A 16,117-nucleotide genomic window follows, 5' to 3' on the forward strand; every position below is an offset into this window, starting at 1 on the left:
AGGTGCTGGCTGAGTGTGGACAATCATTTCATATGGAGCTTTATAGGACCCGTCACCTTTATCATCATGGTAAGCTATTTTATTTCCTTTTGAATGGTGAGAGTGACAGAGGGAGGAAGGGACTGAGAGTCTGTGATGAAAGAGATGATGGAGGGAGATAGAGGAAGGGAGATGCTTGAACCGCAGGAAAAGACTGCTGCATTTTCTTTTTCCCTCCTCAGTCGACACAGTTGTGACAGGTTAATTTTGAGCCAGAAGACATAATTCCCAGCTTCCCGCCGTCCTCTCTGCCTCTCGGTATCCGGGTTTGAAAGGGTACTTTAACCTTTATGTAACCCTGCTGAAATATCACGTTACAGACTTTTCGCAAGTTTCTTTATGATAAACGAAGCCAGAAATGGGTTTAAACTGGCCTTGAGCTGGGCATTCTTCTGTGTATTCTGGAGGCCTCTGCTATTTATTTTATTTTTTGGGTAAACAGGAGATGAAGCTACATTGCACGAGCGCTCCTTTGGTCAGGGGCCTGCAGGGTGGAGGGCACACCACATATCTCGGTGACATATGTCCCATTGAAGCGTGCAATTATTTACTGGCCACGACATTATTATCTCTAGCTGCATCAGTGAGCCCCAGAGGAATAAGACCTAACAGAGTCTCTCCTCCCAGCAAAAATCAAATTAAAAAAAATATGATCGAGCAGGTGGCATTTCCCAGATAGTTCCTATAAGTCCACCTCATCTTGTACTGCCCTCGCACACACCCAGAGATGAGGAAGAGCTCTCTGAACCTGTCTGACAGGGAGGGCCGCTGGTATTTGCTCGGCACTGTGTTCATTATCCAGCATAATGTATCTACCGATCTGGTGACCTCTGCTGAACAACAAACCGACACACACTTAAAAAAGCAAAAGAGGCGAGAGGACACAGGTGTCAAATTGCAGCGAGTTCCTGTGCACCTCTGACAGCCCACCAGTAGCTATAGAGATATACAGAACCCCCTCTGTCTGCATGGTAAGTGAATAAATAAGAGAGGAATGCGCTACACGTCTCCCTGATATGATATAATGAGCATTTAAAACTGGAGTGGCGTGAACCTGGCGGATGAATTTCAATAAACAGCAATTTTTCCATCAACCATTGTAGTAACAACTGATACCAAAATGTATTTCCCAGGTTAAGGAAAACGTCCTGGTAATCTGTGTGGTTTACGTTTCCACCGCCCTGAGGAATTAATTCAAATCAGGCTGCGGACGTATACGGAGGGTCACGACGGCCGGACCCACTGGGACTGTTGTGGTCATTAGGCTTCTGCTAATCTTGCTTAAGACTCTTCACACATATTTGCTTCAGAATGCGTCCTGCATTTAGCTCGGCAAGCATGTTGGCTAGCCTTCCACAGACGTGGTCGTTTCCAGTCGTGGGCTCGAAGTCCTGCTGGGTGTCTTTCACAGCAAATATGCTCAAAATAACCTAGACCTCGTTGTCGATCCTCGTCTGCGTCGTCTCTACTTTTGCTTCGATTCCAACTTGTATGCCGGCGTATCGCTGCCATAATGGGGTTAAAAGTCAAACCGATTTCTAACTGCAATTTAACGAGACGTTCTGTGTCCCTGAAGACCAAGCAATGTCTAGAAATTTGATTTTTTGCAATTATTCAACAATTGTTCAACCTCATTCTCCTAAAGTTTCCACATTTTTGGCAAAATGCCCTTTTTTTGCTCATGATGCCCCTATATCCTGAGCAATATAAAAACCTTCTTGCCAGTTTTTTTTTCTCCCGGTAATTTTGTTGGAAATATGATCGTGTTTTTCGAAATCCCTGGCAAATTAGAAAGTTTCCTGGAAAAAGGCGCTAATGAAGCTCTTTGATGTGTCCGCGGGGGACTCAGCATTTGTTTTGCATGTGCAGACTAATAATTGAAGAAAAGCTAACATCGCGAGACACGCGTGTCTCCGTGTGCCGGCAAATGCCCTGTCTGCCATGCTGGAATAAGTTTCCATTCTCCTAAATTGGGCCCTCATTGGTCTCCAATTCGTATTTCTTCTATTATAATTTGCCTGAAAAATACATCGCGCGGTGGAAAACGATGATCGGGATCCCGGCGGTGGTGACCGGGGAAGCAGAATCGTGACCCTATGAGGAGCTAATGTATTGTAGCTGAGCAAACGTGTGACAGGAATGAGGTTTCACAGAGCTGCGCTCGGGCGTCGCGGCCCGCTCCTCACATTCCGCGCAACAATTGACTCAGGAAAGACAAAGTAGTGGGGAGAGGGGCATCTCGGGGGAACGCTCCGGAGCAAGGTTTGTCTACACCATCCGTGACCCTGCCTTCTGAACAAATTGGCTGTGTCCTTGTCAGTGGGGGGAAGAGCGAGAAAAGGCACGAGAGGAAGAGAAAAGAGAGAAAACAGAGCCGCGGTGGCTCGTGTCGAGGCCCTCGCCTGCTGAACAACCGTGTTTGTGCCAAGTACCACCGGTTTAGTTCTAGTGTGGTCATGCTTTTCCCCCTTTTCACTGTTTCCTTTCTCTCTTTTCATGTTTTGTTTAGTATTGCTGTTTCTTTCCCCCCCCTTCCCCCGTTGAAACAGGCTCTAAATATTGACAGACAGCCGAGTGGAAGGCATTTAGATCTTTGTTCTCAGGCAGAGTTCGCCCTGTCTCTAGGCACAGAGGGTATTAGCTCCATGGAGGGGGAACACGGAAGTAATAAGTGGTGGAGGGGAACCATTAGTATGCTTGAGATAACTTCAACACAAGGCCTCTTGGATCATGACACGTCGCAAGCAGTTCTTATCATCTGGACTGCTCCATCTGCACCTTTAATATTTTATCCCCAGCAGTTCATTGGGAGTTCAGTGTGTACACACACACTCATACACAGCCCACTTCACCCCCCAAAAAAAAGCTTTCTCCCCAGTCCCAGTGTGCATGGTGAGGTGCTTCTGCATGGCTTACAGTGATGATTCAGAGAGGGAGAGACAGAGTGAAAGATAGAAGCAAAGCTGACCGACCGTGTGTGTGTGTGTGTGTGTGTGTGTGTGTGTGAGAGAGAGAGAGAGAGAGTGTTGAGGGGGGGGGGGCTCTGCCCAGGAACGGCTACGAAAGCATGTCGACGGGGGGTGGGGGGCGCTCAGTGTGCTGCTAGGTTACTTTATCGTGTCCCTGTCCTCTGTCTCATTGAATCCATGTCAGCACTCAAGACCGGTCAGCCCCCCCCCCACCACCACCGCCACCACCGCCGTCCCTCCCCTCGCCACGTCTGACTCATGCAGCTGATGAAAATAATGGCTGTGAAACAAAACGTGGTTTTAGTGCTGCCCGATATAAAAGGGGGTTGATAGCATGTGGGGGGGTCGTGCATTGATCTCCGCCAGTCTTCTGGTAGCAGCACGCCGCCGGAGCAGAACACAGAGACGTTTCTGTTGGGGGGGGGGGGGGCGGTCCAGCTTGTGCAGGTCGCCCATTCAGTTGGTGTCACACTGACAACGTGCCTCCCTTTGTTTGTTTGTTTGTGTGTGTGTGTGTGTGTGTGTGTGTGTGTGTGTGTGTGTGTGTGTGTGTGTGTGTGTGTGTGTGCGATAACGCCGAAAACGCTCCCTTTTCAAGGCTCACCTTGGAAACGCTGTCTCCAACGCCGCGCCCGCCCTCAGAGATGCCCATTTAATTTTTGATTCTTCCGACATTATTTGTACACGGCAGCACAAACACTCTCCTGCCTGTGCACCCCCACCCCCACCTTTGACTGGTTTAGCTGGGGAATAAATGGTTCTGGACTAAATTATTCTGAGCAGCACCCTCGCTCGGCCCATCCAGCTTTTGTGCCTTCAAATGACGGTATTGATTTTTAAGGTACCTTCAGAAATGCACCGCATTGTATCCTTGTCTCAACCTGATATGTGCCACCAGCTCCTGCAAGATTTAATACACTAAAACAAGCCGGCCGAGCGAGCCCCGTCTCCCTCTCCCCGTCTCCCTCTCCCCGTCTCCCTCTCCCCGTCTCCCTCTCCCCTTTCACTCCCCTCTTTCTTTTCATCCTTCCACACAGAAAAGAGATCGAAGAGAATGTAGCTTGTTCCCTCAGCCTTTTGGAGCTGCTTAAAGCTTATAATATTTCACGATGTCTATAAAATGATATGCGATTGTTTTGTACAACAGGAGGGTTTCTTATTTCTCCTGCCTCATTTCATTCCTCTCTGACTCCTCCAGACTCCGTCTTGTGTGGCCCGTCCTGTCCCCCCCCCCCCCACCCCCACAGTGATGGATTTTAATGCATTTCCATGGCCTTATTGATATAGAATGACACTAAATTTGGCGCCAGTCGGCCCGTCCGAAAGACGGCAACGATAGATGTTTATTGGGTTAGTCTGTGGACATGCGGGGATGTGAAGGCTCTGCTCTTCTCATACTTATGGAGAAATTAACAGTGTTTTTCCTCCCTCTCTCCCTCTGTGCGCTGCACTCGTCTATCTTGGTGTATTAACGCTGCCGTTACTCTGTTTTGACAGCTCAATCTCATCTTCCTGGTCATCACAATGTACAAAATGGTCAAGCACTCCACCACCCTGAAACCAGACTCTAGTCGCCTGGAGAATATAAAGTAAGTAAAGGGTCGTGTCCCAAACCCCTGCATTCTCCTCCCTACCAGCAGCACCGCTCCTGTTGCTACGACCCCCACAGAGCGACGAACAGGTTTTTTTCTTCTTCAAATATGTCTTTGTCTGACGGCTGAGCTTAATTTTAGCCCTTCTTGGAACAATTTGCTATCAGCGAAGGAGATTTTGGCTTGACTTTGCAGACCCTGTGAGTCACGGCTCCGTCCTCTGCTGCTTCGCTCCAGGCCACCGGCCGCAGAATTGCACTGGCGTGACACGCATCACTCCGAGGCTGCGACTCAACCACGCCCCGTTAGCTCTGCCGGGGCACGGCGTAACAGCTACCATGTGTGTTTGCTGCTGGAACATGTCAAAGCTGCGTTTTTACCGCCCCTCCCCCCCTTTTTTTTGTTTCGTCTTAATAGATCCCAGATAATAAGAATTTCCCTCCTTCCAACAGCCGCTACTTGCTAACGCCGATTGAGGCTCAGCTTTTATGGCGCACTTTTATGATCTCTTCTGGATTCCTTTTGACTTTTTATCAGGCTAATATCATTTTCTTGCTCATCCCCTGGCCGCTGCTACATAAAGCAAGCCCTCCGCCGCGGCCTGGTTTTTCCGGGGGTGGTCGAGCCGCTGTTTTGAACCTCTGTTTGTTATTGTGTGCAACATTCCTGTGCTGCGGTTTGACTGCAATCAGGACGGGTAGTCAGAACAGGGGTTTATTTAGACTCCCTGATTTATTTCAGACTGCTCACGTATCAACAAAACCGCAGCAGAACACATGTATTGAACACGGTGACATCGATTCCCCCCCCCCCCCAAAAAAAAACGCATCTTTTGTTTGGCTTTGCTGAAACTGGCTGTTTACTCGTAACCCTGACTGTTGACTTGTAGCAAGGTGACCCAGTTTGTTACCTGCATGCAGCAAACCTAACACACGCCCTCTCTTTTCTCCTCCCCGCTGTCACCCTCCTCTTCTTCTCTCTCTCCCACCTTCCAGTAATTATCATGTTTGTGACGGCTACTATAACACAGATTTGCCCGGGTAAGCTTCCTCCACGCATCCCTGCCACCAACACACGTCCAAATGCGCTAAGGCCATTTTTTTTTTGTTGTTCTAATTGAATCATCAGCAGTACAAACGTACAAGTCTCTGTTGTTTAATTCTTCTGTTTCCAAAACTGTCGCCTCTAATGATTTCTCATGGCTCAGAGTTGGAGATCTGCCGCCCGTGTGCCCACTAACTCGCACTCGTCTGTGCTCTGATCTAATCGTGTTCCTCTCTCCCTGCTTATCTTTTGCTTTCTAGCTATGAAGATAATAAACAGTTTATCAAGTAAGGACACGTTGCCCAGAAGTCCCCCTTCTCCAGCCTGTTGTTGATTCTCTCCTTTTGTCTTTGTTTTATTCTTTCCTTTTCTCTGCTGGTCCACCGCAGCTGCAGAGCCCCCCGTCCTTTGTGAATGTTCTTTTCGCACCATGTCCGTCACCTTGAGATCCAGTTTTGTTGTCGTTATGTCTCGGCGCTCTGAAGTGTGGCCGCTGCTCGTCTGTGAAGGCGCGGCAGGACCTTCACGGACGACTCAGCGGGGGATTCTTCCTTCATCCTAGCACTTCCTGTGCTCTAAAAACATAGCGTTACATGTCTTGTTATTGTTACAATGTTTTTTTTCTTGTTGTGCTGCTCATTATTTACATATTGCAGCATAAAATTGGGGTTTCTTCCATCTTGGATTCTTCAACAGCACAACAGCTGGTTTGAGGATGGAAAGGGTGCAGGTTCCGTTGTTTAGCACTAAAACACACACCAGGGAACCTAAAAATGCTCCAAAATTGCTTATTAATCCTCTACCAGTTGTGTTATTGTGCTCCTGACCCCCTCCATATCGACCTACACCCTTAAAGGGGAGGGGAATGTGGGAAATGGGGTGTGGCGATGGCAAAACCTAGCGTTTCAGAGTGACGGTGACTACAAAAGAAACTCATCCTCCTCTCACTTTGCCTAATGGCTCCTACTCTAGAGGTGACCTCATGCCTGCGTGTGTTTGTGGTTGTGTCCTTCAGGTCCTGGGTCATGGGCGCCTTCGCCCTGCTGTGTCTGCTGGGCCTCACGTGGTCCTTCGGCCTTTTCTTCATAAACGAGGCCTCCATCGTGATGGCGTACCTCTTCACTATCTTCAACACCTTTCAAGGAATGTTTATCTTCATCTTCCACTGCCTCCTCCAGAAAAAAGTACGTTTTTTATTTTGTTTGTCCTTACAGACGGTGGTAATTCTGTCAAGTTGAATCTTTCCTGACTATCGCTGAACCTCTGCACGGGCATGAAGAGTTTACAGAGCCCAAAAAAGCAAAAAAACATCCTCGCTCAAAGATTTTAGAGTCCGCAGACGTGTAAACACCCGGCCGTTCTGCTCATGCAGGTCCGCAAAGAGTACAGCAAGTGCTTCCGCCACACGTACTGCTGCGGCGGGCTGCCGGCGGAGAGCTCGCATGGTTCTGTGAAGACCTCCACCACACGGACCAGCGCCCGCTACTCCTCTGGTACTCAGGTAGAGAAGCCGCTTCACTCCTCAGGTGTCCAGAGGGTCCTCGATGGTCCCGTGAGAAGCTCCAACGGCATCGTTGGAACGTCACATTTGGCTAGCAGGAGGAAACACCGTCCTGCTGTACTGCATGAGCGCCTTTTTCTTCTCTTCTGCCCTTGTTAGCACTTGCTTTTATGCCTCATCTCACTAACGTCACAAGCATGAGCGCTGTGCGCTTTAAAGTCGGAATTTTGAAGTCAAAGAAAAAAAAAGGGCTCCAACGATTTTTCGGCAGCGCCTAAAGATGCGCTTCCTCCCATCTGGTGTATCCGTGTGTGCGTTGATCTGTTGGTCTGCGCGCTCAAACATACCAACAGAAGATAAAGCGAAGTGGAAGCTGCGTGGGCTTCTTTAAAGTCCTAATTACTTATCCCTTGTTGACCTGACAGAGTCGTATCAGGAGAATGTGGAATGACACCGTAAGAAAGCAATCTGAGTCCTCCTTTATCTCAGGTGACATCAACAGCACCTCCACCCTTAACCAAGGTCAGTTCACACCTCATTTCTTTCCGCCTTCACACCTACCAGACTCACACATTTCATCCCCCAGCTAAAAGTCTTGCGTCTGGTTCCATGGTTCCTCTGCAATGAAAGTACTCAGCTAGAAATGTCAGTTCTGTGCAAAACTAGAAAGAGAGCAATGGGGAAGGGGGGGTGATCTGGGCCTTCAGTCCAGACTTTCTGTTCTGCCAAGGAAGGATTACAAAAATCCTCCCTCAAATAGTGCGCTATCATTCTGGCCAGTAATGCTGCTCTCAAATAGAGGCAAGGCTCTGAGAGTGTTTTTCTCTTTTTTACTTCTTATTTAAGTGCTTGGCTGCCTAAAGTTCAAACCCAGACTCGGGGGAAACAGACAAATCTTAAGCCAGACAAGGGGGTTGCTTCAGAAAAATCTTGACACGCAGAGGGAGGCCATTTGTTGCCCGGCGTCGAAGGTGACTTACAAGGAGCGGCGGGGGAGGGGCAGAGGCATTTCTTATTTAGGTTGAGCACAGATATGACGATGAGCAGATGATGTTCAACTCTGGCTGACCCGCACTGCTCGCCATGTTGCCGGGCTTCTGGCTACATCTGAAAGGGCGTTCCGAGCATGCGAGCAGAAAGGGCGAGTTTACACTCAGGTAGTTTGGCTTTGCTCGCTCCGCTAACCTCCTGCGACTCCTGACGCCGCTGCTCCTTTCTTCCTCTCTTCTTTCTCCTTTTTTTTTACCCTTTTGCTGTGACTTCCCACAAGGCAAACCCCTGTACACAACTGTGTTCCTCTGAGATCCAGGAAGCCCCCCCAACCCTTCCTCTGGGTATTAATGTAAAGATTGGTTATTGATCACTTTAGGGCATAGCAGCCCGCCCCCCCCCCCCCCCCCCCCCCCCCCCCCCCGTCAAACCAGTGCACTAAAGTGGGGCTGTATCTCCAAAAAGCACTTACCTGTCATTAACAACATCCCCAGAGGCTTCCAAAAATGACAGATGGCATTTAACTCTGGTGATAAATGGCAGCGGAAGTACTTCAGATCCCGCAGGCTGGGAAGGGAAAAAGGAGATGAAAGTAAGATGGGGAAGGGAGCAGCGGCCAAATTTGAGTCTAAATAAAGATTTTGATTTTGATACTTGGAAAAAATAAATGCAGCTCTTTGTCTGAGAGGAGATGTTATACTTGGGCCTGGCTCAAACAGCGAAACACAAACGTAGAGAAGGAGCGGACGGGGATATTTACTCACAATAATGAATACAGCAGTGGATGGATGCTGGATGGATGGAGTAATGAGCTCAGGGGGCTGAAATGAGCGCATAAATTAACAGGTTATGAGGACCACACACACTATAACCTCGTTTAAATGTTAAGGTCACTTGCTGACAAATGTCCTTCCTCCTTCTTCCAAACTGATCCTCCTCTTCTGTCTCGCCACTCCAGGAATGACCGGGAATTATCTACTAACAAACCCTCTTCTCCGACCACAAGGCACTAACAACCCTTATAACACCTTACTGGCCGAGACGGTCGTGTGTAACACCCCGACGGCTCCAGTCTTTAACTCGCCAGGTGTGCTTCCTTCACACATTTGTTGCACTTTTTCTTCCTCTTCTTCTCCTCTGTCTTCTTCTGCATTTCCCTCTCATTGCCTCCGAAATATCAGCATTGAAGCTAAACACTGGAGACGCCGTGAAATCGTGTGTCCCGCCGCGTTAAGATAAAATAAAAAGACAAATTAAAAAGATCCTACATGATTTGCATTATCAGCAGATGAAAAGAAAGTTTTAAAAAATGGATTTCCTGATCACAATTATACCATTTTCACAACTCTGAAACACCCCTCACAGCGTTAAAAGAAAAATACTGAAAAAAACCCAACAGATTTGTATAGAATGATAGTAAATCCCAACTTCAGTGCATTGAGAGTGTGTGTGAGGGGAAGGGGGGGCTTAACGTTCTCCACACACACACGCTGTGCTCCCACATTCTTTTATCTGAAGGGGACATGAGTGATTAAGATAGGAAAGTGACGCTACATGCATGTTCTCCCCTGCGATAAGACAAGACATAATATAAACCACATGATTAATCGGCTTCCCGTGCAGACATCAATAACTACCCAAGTCAACGGCGTGTTTGCCTGAAGTTGTCTCTGTCTAAACAGATTTGATAGATGATCTCGATGGGACGACCCCAGCGCCGAGTCTGCTGTTATTATGTGTGTGTTTTCTTCTTCTCTTTCTCAAATTGGAATGTTTTGTCATGTTTTTTTGTGCTTGTTTCCTTCTGCTTCCCTCTAGTCACCTACAGAGAGACAAGTATGGGAGTAAAACTTAACTTTGCCTATCAAATGTAAATTTTTTTCAGCATGCTTATTAAAAAAAAAAAACATTGCGAACCCTCGGCACAATCACTGGTTTACTTTAGGCCATGAACACACACTCAGTGAGCAAGTGGTTCACAAAACTACCCGCCCAAATTCAAGTTCAATCTGGAAAGAAATAAGCCGCATGTGAGCTAATCAGTCAGGACCTGACAGCTTTACGGCCTTTGCCCATTACTCTGCTTCCCTCCCCTCTTTCATTTGTGCTTTTAACCAACCGTTTTTGTTTTGTTTTCTCCCCTCCTGCTGTTAAGGGACAACATCAAAGAGACTTCTGTTTTCTTTTCTTTTTTCTTTTTTGCGTTTGGCAGCATCGGTGTCCAGTCGTACCCCCCCACCCCCCTCCTCACGGCTCCCCAGACGACACCAGTCTGGACTGAATTGCCTCCTAGCTGGGCTAAACACCTGAACACTGCAGCGGCAGCTGTTCTCATTTCTCCGAGTATTTTAACACTGCAGAATCTCACACTTATTACAGTTTTTGACCCCAAAAAAAGTCTCTGAATCATCTCTGGCCTGATACATGCATTACGTTTCAGTTTTGTAAAGCTAGCAGAGCACGTTTTGCTCCTCCGTATCTCCACTTTCAATCATAAGATAAATCGTATTTATCTTTTAGCCGCTGTTTGTCCGCGACCTCATTGCCTTGAGAAATTCCTAACATGGCTGCCTGTGACCTCAGCAGAGGTTCTGCTTTTTGTCCCGACCTGTTGGGCAGCGACCACGGTCTCGCTGGGAACTGTCATTGTGACGGATGCCAAGCGCCGAGCTGCAGGCTAGCACTGACCTTTGCTTTCGGGTACACGAGCTGCTCGCCAATGGACCAAACGTGTACCAACACACACCAAAAAGAGATTTGTTTTTATTTCATTTTATTTTATTTTTTACAAAAAGTAGCTGCGGGCATTTCAAATCACAGACCACGAAGCTGTTTAATGCTCATTCGTCTCGTTTGCTGAACCCTTGCTCTCGCTAAGTTGCAGTTCAGACTCTTCTGTTACATTTGGTTGTTCCTTTGAGTGATTGTTCCTCATGTTACAATAAACCATTTTACTTTCTTTTGTACATCAGCTGCTCTTAGACCAGATAGCCTGAGCAGACAAACATGATGTGAGTTGTGAGTCTTTTCACCTGCTGTGTGTGGTGACGGTGGAGTGCTGCTTGTGGGCTCCCCCCCATGTAGTGAGATATTTAAAAATAAATATGGCTGCCCTGTTCATAAGAGACTTTTCCCTTTCTGTCTGTCATTTTCACATCTTTCTTTTCCCCCTCAAACCCGTTAGTTGCTAGAAAACCTGTAAGTGTCGTAGCTTGCCCGTCTGTGGCTCCATCCCTTGCTCGGTATGTCGTGATGGTGATTACTGCCGCTGATTGCCCTTTTTTAATGTTGTTTGGGATCTTTTCCTGTGCTTTGTCGCTTTTGTGGCGGCAATATTTCACAATTAAAGCAACTTTCAAAATGGAAAGTTAATCTGTGGGGAAATCCTTCCCCATGAGGAGTACTGTCCAGTCATGCATGCTTATATGCTGTGTGTCAAAGATTGTGCCGAACTAACCGATTGACGGCATGGCTTACCTTGACTTGAGTCTTTTATGTGAAAATGCATCCTAAACAGCATTAAAGCTATTTTTGAAGTTGTCGCTGCTTTTCTCTAATGCCGTCTCCCATCACGTGTTCCTTTTCTTTCCAGGGCATTCACTGAACAATGCGATGAGGGATACGAGTGCAATGGATACTCTGCCGCTAAATGGTAATTTTAATAATAGCTACTCACTTCGCAACGGGGACTTTGGCGACAGTGTGCAGGTAGTGGACTGTGGCCTGAGTCTGGATGACGCTGCCTTTGAGAAAATGATCATCTCCGAGTTAGTACACAACAACCTGCGTGCCTGTAACAAGAGCAGCCAACAGCAGCAGCACCCCAGCTTACATCACCCTCCCCACCATCACCGGCCCCCGCAGTACCACCAGCACGCGGAGCGGGCTCCGCCAAAGGTGACAGTTTTAGGTGGCAGCAGCAGCGAGGACGACGCCATCGTCGCTGACGCTTCGTCTCTGGTGCATGTCGCCGACACGGTGGGCCTGGAGCTGCACCATCAGCAGGAGCTGGAGGCGCCTCTCATCCCCCAACGGACTCACTCTCTTCTGTACCCCCCCCAGAGGAAGGTGAGGACCGATGGGGGAGTTGAAACATTTGTCGACGAACTGACGCCCACCACCAACCCAGAGGATAGTCCCCAGTCCCCGAACAGAGACTCTTTGTACACTAGTATGCCTAATCTGAGAGACTCTCCCTCCCCCGAGAGCAACCCTGAAGTGGTGGAGGACCTGTCCCCCTCCAAGAGGAGCGAGAGTGAGGACATTTATTACAAGAGCATGCCCAACCTAGGTGGCGGCAACCAGCTCCAAGCCTATTACCAGATAGGCCGAGGGACCAGCGACGGCTACATTATTCCTATTTCGACAGAGGGTTGCATCCCTGAAGGCGACGTCCGGGAAGGACAGATGCAGTTAGTGACAAGCCTTTAAATGTATTTAAATCATCCTCCACCCTTTTGGATCCCATAAAACACCACTGAAAGGAAGGGTCTCGACACCCCACCATAAATACTCACCATTTCCAGAGCCCCCTTGAGCTGCATAGCTGTTCGTTTGTTGCCCCCCTCCCTTAGGCTAACAGACTTGGCGTAGGTTGACCCAAGTTTCTCTGAGACTGTACATAAAATGCAGAGTGGAATTTCCCTTCTAAGAGACAAGCCAACAATGTATTTAAACGTGCTGCTGCTGTTGGGCGTACGAGGAAACGTTTAAGGTAGAAAGAAAAAAACATTGACAGGACAAAAAAATTATGGCAAACTTTTACCGGCTCCATCAGATCGGCTCCTTCCCAGTCAAAAGGCTGTACATACACCCCCCCTCCCCCACAACATCCTTGTTGAGGTTCTTTTATCGTAATTTAAACAGGAACAGGACACAGGACTCTGATTGTAAAATGTTCCTGACCGGACTTTGAGAAAAGGAATATAAGGTTCTGGTTGCCCGCGCTCTCCATCGCCACGATGTTTGGATTGTATGACCACTCGCAATCAAGCCCCCGGCCTTATATTTTCTCAAATGTACATTGAACTGTTGTCAAGACAAATGGCTGAAATATATATTTTGTTGTATTTCTAGTGTAAAATACAAAATCCTGGAAGACCGTAAGTACGAAGAAACGTTTTAATTGCAAAGTTTAACATTTGAGAGGCTATGGTGTAAAAGTTGCACATACAGTGACGCGGTGTGTTCATGGTCCCGACACAAAACAATCATGGTAGTTTCAAATGTAAGGGAGGATTCTGCTACTTTTCCCACACGTAAACAGTGTTTTTTTTCTTCTTTCTATGCTTTAGGTCCAGAGATCCATTGAACGCGTTAATTTTTGCCAAAGTATCTTTACTTTAGTAGAATGGGAATGTAAACAAAAAAACAAAACAAAGGAGAAAAAAAGCATCTGAAGTGATTTACGCATCACACAGTCTTTTTCTGTGTAATTTAATAATCCACAATAATCCAGATAGACGTTTTTAACGTGACAGCAATGAGAAAGAAAAGCAACTCGCCGTCATGATAAACAGTGATCATAAATGTTGTTCTTCCATCCATAGGTTTGGACATTTTATTTATTTCAATCTTTGCAACAAAAATAAAAGAAAACAAACAAAAAAAAACCGGACAAATCGATGGGAAACATGTGAATATTTTCCAGCACTGGTATACATGCTGTACTGTAGCTCATCTTTTCTATGTGTTACCAAGGGGCTCATCACTTAAGACTGATGTAAAGTTCAACACTTGTTTAACAAAATCAAATAAATGTGAGATTTTTGGTGAAATCGCCAGTTGCTTTTTAACAGTTTTTTTTGTTTTTGCTACTTTTTGAGCAAATAGGTTGAATTATTTTGCTATTGAGAAAAGTACACCTTTGACTCAGGTTATAAAAGTAAGTCCCGAGACCTTGAAAGGTAAAAAGATTGTTTTCTGGGGAATTTATTTGCTTTCTTCTGCTTTTTTCTTCTTTTTTTTCTCAATTCTCCTTCGGTCGCTGCAGAGTAGAGCAAACTCATTTCACCATTATGTGTTAGAGAAGCCAAATCTTTCTATGTGATTCAAAAATGAGCAACTCAGGTAGGAAAATTGCATTGTAAATGTTCCTCTGTGTGGTTGTAACTCAAATAAAGGTTCCAAAAATAACACTGGTTCACAGCATTGTCCACTTAGTATATTATTGAATGGAAAATAATGGTCCTGTGCCATTAGAAAGAATCCTTTGTAAAAGAACCCTTGTAAGCTAGTAGCTTTAATAATAGTGGAACCGAGTCCATGGACCTAACAAGGGGTGAAAGGTACCATGGCTGCATTTGTAGAAATCCATATTTTACACCTAATATGTTCTAGTGTGACACATATTTGCTCTAATTAATGTCCCAATCCTGCTGAAGCCCACCTTCGGTCCTCGTGCGCTTCACGCCTCAGGTGGTGCAGATTTTCTAAAGCATTTTAAAGCACAAGTTGAGGCAGAGTGACAGCTCTTAGTGGGGGGGGGGGGGGCTGCAAATTATGCTCTCTACCATTTGGCATCGAAGGAAATGAGTCAGAGCTTAACAAGAATCCACTTTATGTGAGCATAACGCTGCGTGGGCAACGCGTTGTTTTGATGTTTTGCACAATTATGTGACATTTGGTGCAATTATAAGAGGCTGCAAATTACGAGGGGGATTATGTTCTTTGTTTTTTTTTTAGGTTTTTTTTTTTCCATTGCGAACGTTTGTGCAAACCGCTTTAAATGTCAGCTAGAAAACAAGTGTTGAGGTTAACTGTTGAAAATGGCAGGCGCAAATTGATGCGTAATAAAATGGTAAGGAAAACGCTATCAACTGTGTATGTTGACCCGGAACCCTAAATGCAAATTATATGTGAACATATTCTCTTTGGCAGCCGTTAACGGTGGATTGTTAGCTGAAATGAACAATGCTGTCCAACCCCCCCCTCCCAATGCAGTTTATTTATCCTAACACACCGACCTCGGACGTGAACAAACTCCACTGGTAAGTTGCTTTGTTTTCATTATTAAGGGCAGGGAAACGTGATCTCTAATCGACTGTTTGTTTGGACAGGGAATGTGGACCGCACTGCCTCCGGCTTTGCGTGTGGCCTCCTCACAGCGAAACAGCCTCTCTGGCTCCTCTTCTCGTGCTGTGGGAGAGACTCACCCTTTTGTCAAACACTGATTTAGAAGTAGGCCAGGAGCCGAGGGGCTCGGGGCCCGCTCGTGCCCGCTGAGGCGCAAGTCGGGACGCGGAAGCTAGATACTCACGTCAGCAAAAAAGAAAAACAGGCTGGAACTACAAAAGTCGGATGTGTCGGAAGCGTGAGAGTAATGTGTGGCCAAACAGAGTCACGAAGGCAGAGAAAGAGGTGCGACACAGCTGAGCCTCTGAGGATCGTGATGCAAGAGCACATAAGAGATTCCTGTGATGCTGGTGAGACTTCCTGTGTCCCTACTACGGCTGTCCTGTCTGGGGACAACAAATGAGGGCAAATCATTTTTCAAACATCTTGGTAGTGGGTAGGACGCAAGAATACACCTGGACAGGCCGTCAGTCCAGAGGTGTCTCACAAACTACTGGCAGGACCGAAAGCGTTAAACCACATTTTAAACAGGGCAGCTTGCTGATGGTTGGGGCCTGTTTTTTATGTTTGTTGGTGTTTCTCAAAGTTCAGTTTATAAAGTTCTCTTCCAACTCTTTGGGGTGCTCTCCGAGGTTATCAATAGCAGCTCCTCTGAACGGTAAACATCACTGATCATATCATCAACGATCATGAAAGAGAACGTGCACCGGCCAAGGAAAGCCTCTCAAGCCACAACCACTAACTGGCAGGCCAAAGTAACTTCATGAAGTCTCAAAGTCAAAGGTGACCCCTTGACCTCTCGCTCTTTTCTTCCTCCAGATTCCTTTGTCCTGTCCCCTACTTCAAATGTACAGATTGGCGGCCCATGGGCGACTTAGATCCGCTCCCGTCGAGGTGAAAAATCCAAT

General features: G+C 46.8%; 1 protein-coding gene across 24 annotated transcripts in view; it reads left to right on the plus strand.

Moving 5' to 3' along the window:
* adgrl2a (adhesion G protein-coupled receptor L2a) overlaps nucleotides 1–14,278 on the plus strand; it is a 76,953-nt gene extending 62,675 nt beyond the window's left edge. For 3 of the 24 annotated variants that reach the window (XM_029827942.1, XM_029827938.1, XM_029827939.1), the window contains 10 exons: nucleotides 3–69; nucleotides 4,506–4,597; nucleotides 5,596–5,640; nucleotides 5,905–5,931; nucleotides 6,660–6,828; nucleotides 7,017–7,145; nucleotides 7,571–7,667; nucleotides 9,094–9,222; nucleotides 9,818–9,871; nucleotides 11,728–14,278. In XM_029827942.1, coding sequence (XP_029683802.1) covers nucleotides 3–69; nucleotides 4,506–4,597; nucleotides 5,596–5,640; nucleotides 5,905–5,931; nucleotides 6,660–6,828; nucleotides 7,017–7,145; nucleotides 7,571–7,667; nucleotides 9,094–9,222; nucleotides 9,818–9,871; nucleotides 11,728–12,566 — 1,648 coding nt within the window. In that variant the 3' untranslated portion in view covers nucleotides 12,567–14,278. Of the gene's footprint in view, nucleotides 1–2; nucleotides 70–4,505; nucleotides 4,598–5,595; nucleotides 5,641–5,904; nucleotides 5,932–6,659; nucleotides 6,829–7,016; nucleotides 7,146–7,570; nucleotides 7,668–9,093; nucleotides 9,223–9,817; nucleotides 9,872–9,953; nucleotides 10,006–11,107; nucleotides 11,147–11,727 lie in introns of those variants that run through there. The other 21 variants (XM_029827944.1, XM_029827945.1, XM_029827949.1 and 18 more) reach the window with 16 other exon arrangements.
* Nucleotides 14,279–16,117: the final 1,839 nt, after the last annotated feature.

This window comes from Takifugu rubripes, chromosome 20, assembly GCF_901000725.2.
Source record: "Takifugu rubripes chromosome 20, fTakRub1.2, whole genome shotgun sequence".
In the NCBI taxonomy this organism is placed as follows: Eukaryota; Metazoa; Chordata; class Actinopteri; order Tetraodontiformes; family Tetraodontidae; genus Takifugu; species Takifugu rubripes.